This window comes from Nycticebus coucang, chromosome 18, assembly GCF_027406575.1.
Source record: "Nycticebus coucang isolate mNycCou1 chromosome 18, mNycCou1.pri, whole genome shotgun sequence".
Classification (NCBI taxonomy): Eukaryota; Metazoa; Chordata; class Mammalia; order Primates; family Lorisidae; genus Nycticebus; species Nycticebus coucang.
Window position 1 is genome coordinate 71,455,685 of NC_069797.1, and position 6,785 is coordinate 71,462,469.

General features: G+C 47.1%; 1 protein-coding gene across 1 annotated transcript; it reads left to right on the top strand.

Moving 5' to 3' along the window:
* Positions 1–3,414: 3,414 nt before the first annotated feature.
* LOC128571147 (putative uncharacterized protein FLJ38264) lies at positions 3,415–6,275 on the top strand (the record flags this gene model as incomplete). Its single annotated transcript, XM_053570778.1, has 2 exons — positions 3,415–3,474; positions 6,156–6,275. Coding segments are annotated over 2 exons (180 nt in total), but the record flags the coding sequence as incomplete, so codon positions are not given.
* Between the last annotated feature and the right edge of the window lie 510 nt (positions 6,276–6,785).

Genomic DNA, 6,785 nt, shown 5'->3' on the forward strand with positions numbered 1-6,785 from the left:
ACACAATTGTTCCCAGACCCGTGCCTCATGCTTTACAGAGGCCTCCAATTCCCAAGGTAATTGAATAGCCAATCAATGCATCTGTCCAAGGGTCCTTCCCAGCACCAAGCCCCATCCTAGCTCCTAGAAAAGGTCATTGACTTTATTTTTTTTAAATTTCCCCGAAGGGCTATAGATAGTGACACCTAGGAATTGTTATCCAACTGAGACCATTTTGGACAAATGGTCATGGGTTTTCTAGATCTTGTAGAGATCTTTTCTGAAAAGTGAGTGCTCAAAGATGCTGAAGGGGTGAATTCTTTAGACATCATGTTCTCTAGGAGAACTGGAAACCCTCGTCCTTCACCTGGGTGCATGAAGGGAGCTGCTGGGGTGGAGGGACCCACTGGGGAGGAGGTGCCACCGTGCTCCACTTGGTGTGCAGCACGTTAACATGCAGTGAGTGTCAGACCTGAGAAGACAGAGCCAAGTGAAAGGGACACAACCCCAGACTCCCCGAGAGGTCCCAGCCCACGCACTCCTGATTATGATTGTAACTGGCATGTGTGCGTTATCCAGCCCTTCCGAGCCCATTCTCAGGCTTTTTCTCTTTTGATCTGAAGCAGATAACGCAGACAGGAGCATGCGCCTGAAGGGCCACCCTGTCAAACAGCACACTGGCTGAACAAGAACAAAGCCCATAAACGAAGAAGGATGTTTGCACTATGCTTCCCGCTTGCCTGAAAACAGGAAACTCAGGAGGCCAACTCTGGCAACATTGCCACCTCTTCCTCACCCCAAAGCCACATAGCCGAAGATGTTTCATTTCATGACTTACTTTATTTTAAAGGGGGCACATCCCGTCCAAGACACTGAGTATTTTTCTCTTCATTTTACTGCTGTGACAGGGAACAGTGTCCATTCTGATGTTTTGATGGGGAAGTGAGGATCCGTCACAAGTGACTTTCTGCGTTTCTTCTCACCTGACATGCAACCTGCTATCTTACCTGCCCCAGGCACCTGCGAGGGGCAATTGTCACCAGTAGGGAATGCCAGCAGTTGACCCAATTGAGATGGGCTCCCGGGGATAAGGACTTGAGAGAGGAGTCAGAGGTGGCAGGCTCCTGGAGGCAATAACCAGGGTTACAAAACTATGAAACCAACTTGTCATGGGGATGGTATTCAGGAAGCGTTGGAGAAGATCTCTCCAGCTGACAGAGGAGGACCAGGGACCAGACAGGTAGGAAACCCAGAGGCTGAATGTGGCTGAGCCTAGGAGCAGGAACAGCAGTATCCGGAAGCAGCAGGCAGGACCTGAACCAGGACGGCTTTGTGAGATTCCATTCTGCAGCCGCTTATGGTCTTACAGTCTAAATTCTTAAAATGGAAACATGGGGGAAGACTTACATTTCTGTCTCAGCCAGGGGCCTCTAGAAAATTGGAAATCAGAACCCATGCAGTGTGCACACTCGCACGAGCACACACACACACTCTTCCTCTAGAGAGAGAGGTTGATTTTAACAAAGTGGTTTGAGCAATTGTAGGGGATGGGAAGTCTTGCTGTAGGCTGGCAAAAGCTGATGTTGCAATCTAGAACCCAAAATCTGTAGGGTAAGCTGGCAGGCAGAGGTTGATGTTATGCTCTTAAAGCAGGATTTATTTCTTCCTCTCCGGGAAACCTCAGTTTTTGCTCTTAAGGCCTTCAACTGATTAGAGGAAGGTCACCCACATTATCAAGAGTAATTTTTTAAATTCAAAGTCAGCCGATCTGCAGATATCAACTACATCTACAAAACACCTAGGTTAGTTTTTGGTCAAAAGCTTGGGTATAATAGCCTGGCGAAGTTTACAGAGAAAATTAAGCATCACTGATGAGAAGGTCACTTTGTAGGCTCTGCCATCCTCCCGTATGAGAGTACAAGAAGCAGGTTCCACCCTCAATTGACACTTTTTTGATGGGGGGACCACATGCTTTCTAAATCACTCCCTCCCCCATCATGAGCTGCTAGAGTGAGTTGGTGCCCAGTCCTGCCTCTCCAACTGGATTCAAGTAAATTCAGGAAATAAACTCAACATCGTGGAATATCACACTGCAGCTTAAAAAGAATCAAGTATGTACATAGACTGACAAGTCAAGCAGCAGAACTGTACACATGCTGTGTCTTAGTCCTAGAAGGGTGCTGTAATAAAACACCATCTACTGAGTGGCTTATGAATGATGGAAATTTATTTCTCTGAAAATAAATTGAGCTTCTCTGGAAGCTCAAGACCATGGTATCAGTGTGGTCAGATTCTGGTGAGGGCCCCCTTCTGGGTTGGAGACATCTGATTTCTTGCTGTATCCTCATATGACAAAAGTGGCAAAAGAGCTGCCTCAGGCCTCTTTGACAAGGCCACTAATCCTATTCATTGGGGCCCCAACCTCATGACCTAATCATCTCCCCAACTCCCCATATCCTAACACTATCATCTAGAAAGGGGTAGAATCTATACATGAGATACTGTGAGGCAAATCTATGTTTTATAAGCTGTACATTTGTACACATAAACATACATATATGTATGTATGTATGCCAATTTTAAAATGTCTAGGAAAAAGGCCAGAAGGAAGCATACCAGCCTGCCTGAGTAGTTACCCCAACAGTGAAATTGGTGGTGGGCAGGAGACATTGAATTAGTCAACACACATATACCTGTATTGTTTTATTTATTTATTTTATATTATTTTATTTATTTATTTATGTTATCTATTTTAAATAGATGAATGTTGCAATATGTCATCTACGTAATTTCATTATAAATAACAGTAACAACAACAATAATAATAAAAGAAAAACAAAAGAAAGGGAATAGGGAACTCTCTTAAAGGTAAGGATTTTCTGGGTATTTCCTTCCAACGGGCTAATATTAGGTGATCATCCCTGATAGTGAAACATGGAATAAAGCCAATCATCCGAAGAAGTTGATACTGAATAAGGAAACATTCTTAGCCATGAAATAAGTCCCTTAGCAATTCAGGGCATTGCAAGAGATTGAGTCACACCATGTTCGGGTCTGTGCCAAGCAAGAGGAGACACTTGATTACCCATCCTCCCAGGTACGAGAGCTAAGGAAGGGACAGTCAGTGATTGTTCTTCTGAATTTACTTGATTTTAGTTTTCAGGAGTTATTTGGGGACCCTGTGAATTGTCAACATTAAGGCTTTGAGATGAGAGCAGCTCTCTTACCTGTAGACTACCCACAGGAAAGGAAAACAATGAACATTAACTGAGCATGGACAGGCCAGGCAGGGTTTGAAGGGCTTTACGAACATCAGGGTATTTTTTTTTTTTTTATTTGAGACAGAGTCTTACTTTGTCACCCTGGGTAGAGTGCTGTGATATCATAGCTCACAACAACTTTACTCTCTTGTGCTCAAACAATCCTCTGGCCTCAGCCTCCCAAGTAGGAACTACAGGTGTCCACCACAATGCTCGGCTGGGTTTTCTATTTTTAGTAGAGACACGATCTCACTCTTGTTCAGGTTGGTCTCAAACTCCTGCGCTCAGGCAATCCACCAGCCTTGGCCTCCCAGAGTGCTAGGATTATAGGCGTGAGCCACCACATCCAGCCTTATCATTGTATTTCTATCTTCACACCTAGAGATGTGGAAATGGAAGCAAAAGAAGATGAGATGTGTTTCCCAGGATGACCAATGTGCCGGGCTAACATTTAAGCTGGGTCTCTCTGCCTTTGCAGTCCCTGGGCAGCTGCCCACATTAGCACACCACCTAGCTTATAGATGAAGATGAACTGACTTCAATTTGGGTTTGATGGCTTTTGAGACCCCAAAGTGGCAGTCCCTGTGTTCTGTGGGCTGTTCCACTCTTCCCACTGCTGAGTCTGCTTCCTTGCTCTCCTAACTCCTCACTAGGGGGTCTGACCTTTGCAAAAGAAGGACTTACTAATGGAAAGGCATGAAGAGATTTATCTCCCCCACACTCCTACATTTCTGTAGTCATCAGGGATGGAAGATGGTGCCAACAGCTTAGTTCTCCCAGCTAGCTCATCCTAGCCCGTATGAAAAAGGAGATGGGCCTTTAGATGAGTTAAGAGAGGAGCTGGGCTCTGGGCAGGAAGGCTCCCCAGAGCAAGTGTGCTCGGAGAGTAGTTTTGAGATGTTTAGCCAATGTCCTCTTCCATCACTCCACACACAGTATTTCCTTGAACTTCACTGAAGTCCTATGGCATTTGCTATGTTAGAGTATGGATAACACAGCAAAAAAATCAAAGAAATGTAGTAGAACCTCTATAAGTTGACTGCCCAAGGGACTGTTACATATTGGTCAACACACGGAGGTGGTCAGCATAAGAACTAGGCCTACCATGCTGATACGTACACATGGTGCATATCCAGTCTATGAAAATGAGGTCAACTTAAGGAGGAGGTCAGTGCAGGGAGGTGGTCCGCTATGGAGGTTCTACTATATAGGATAATACATTCTGATTTTTGATTTTTAAAGAAGGCTTTTGAAATGCACAGGAAATACAATAAACTTGGGAGAACGTATGATGAGGTCGATCACAGCAGCTCTTAGATAAAGGTTGAGAGAGATTCTCTGTGTTTGGGGGCAAAGGGAGCCAGACACAAAGTATAGGGTGAGGTGATATTCTAGGGACAAGGTAAGGAGCACTAGGGGGGTGCCTGAAGAAGCAGACAGATGCATATGGCCCAAGGGACCTCTGGTTGGGAACAAAAGATAACATGGCAGTGACTGGTATGAAGTGACAGCCAAAGACCCCATGGGAAGTCGTGAAGATCTTGGAAAAGTTCAGTGTGGACAAATGATGCAGGCAGAACAGAGCACACCATCTCCCCTAACAGCAAAGCACTTTGCTAGCCTTCCCCACTCCCTGAAATTAGATGTCACACCCTCGAAAAGGGTAGGACCCTGAAATGTCCCAGTGCCAGTGAGAGCTAGGCAAGTGGAGTTCTATTTCTTGCATTTCTGAGTTTGTAACTGAGCTTCACACCTGCTCTCTGAGTCAGAAACACCTCCCCAAGACAGACACCACCACCCCCTTCCTTTCTGCCCCACCCTCCACTCCTTCCCCCAAGACTGCTGTGCACCTGCCCCACCGGCATCTCTGCCACCCGGAAGATTCCTCCGTATCACTGCATCCTCGGTCAGACCTGTTCTTTTAGAATCTTGGGCTTCAACCTGCTCCATCAAAGAGCAGCAACCCAGGTGACAAGCCCAGCCTAGCCCAGTTCCTCTGGAAGAGGAAAATGTTGGGACAGGACAGGCTAAAGGTAAAGGACAGCATTCCCCCTCCCCAGTCTCTGGGAACACTGTGTCTGGGGATTGTTCGGCCACCCAGGGAGGTGGGCAAATGCAGACCACCAAGTCTGAGAGGCACCCGCAATCCCTGGCATGTGCCTTCCACCCTCCTCATAGTTCTGTTTTCCTTTGCTTCTGTGATTCCCTGGGCTTCTTCTCCCTCTCCCATCTGCTTCAAGAGATGCTGCCCAGCCAACAACATCCGATACTGCAAGAAACCCCATGATATTTTTAGCTTTGGAAACCTTGGAAGCATTGCAAGGTGAACAATCGTTTTAGATGTGCTGGTAGCAGTGGTTCTCTGCCTTTTCTTCCCAAAGACTCATGTTTGTCTTTCTGCGATGTTGTTTGAGCTCCCACCACGCACCAGGCTCTCTGGTAGGGAATGGGATCCGTCACAAGCAAGATCTACGAGGTCCCGGCTCTGGAAAAATGCACATTCTAGCCCAGAAGGATAGGCTCAGAGATGTGTCACCCAGATTCCCCCTCAAGAAGAGTCTCCCTGCCTGGCTCAGAGGAACACCACAAGCTGATAACTTCCAGCCACTAGTGTCTTCAAAGTCCTCTTCAGCTTTCAGGCTGGGGTCACATTCTTCTTAAGGCAGCCCCAACCCAGGACTGAGCGAAGGTGTGGGGTAAGGACCAAGTCTTTTTTTTTATTTCTTGAGACAGAGTCTCACTCTTTCACCCTGGGTAGAGTGTTGTGGCATCAGCCTAGCTCACACCAACCTCAAATTCCTGGATTCAAATGATCCTCTTGCCTCAGTCTCCTGAGTAGCTGCTGTTACAGATGCCCACAATACCCACTATTTTTTCTATTTTTAGTAGAGTCAAGGTCTTACTCTTGCTCAGGCTGGTCTTGAACTCCTGAGGTCAAGCTATCGACCTGCCTCCGCCTCTCAGAGTGCTGGGATTACAGGCATAAGCCACCATGCCCGGCCCCAGACCAAGTCATTTCCACCCACAGGGGACTAGACTAGTGGGCATTCCTGCCCTGAAGCTCCCCCATGGGCTGGTAGAGACTGTTTGGCTTGTCTTCAACTCCTTCTTTCCCCGCTAAAGGTGTTATTCCTCAATAAGCCCCTAACTCCATCTCCACATTGGCTTCCTGAGGAACCCAACTGGTACAGGGGGGACACACAAAGGACTGCAGAGAGTGACAGGTGCCATAGAAAAAGAATGGGGCAATAGGAAGGAGGTGGACTCGGTAAGTGAAGGCCACATTAGCTAGATGCCAGGTGCAGCCAGCCTCTCAGAGAAGGTGCCACGTGAGCTGAGATGAGTGAAGAAGAAGAGCCAGCCACACTCAGAACATCAGGGACAGGGGTCCAGGCAGCCCAGGAAGGAAGAAGTGTGGTAGAGGAAGAGGAAGAGGCAGTTGAATGGAGCACAATGTTGAGTGGCGGGAGAGCTGAGGAGGTGAGTTCAGTTGGACCAGCAGAACCCCTGAGTCCCATTTTCCCCCAAAGTGTGAGGGTGATGGTC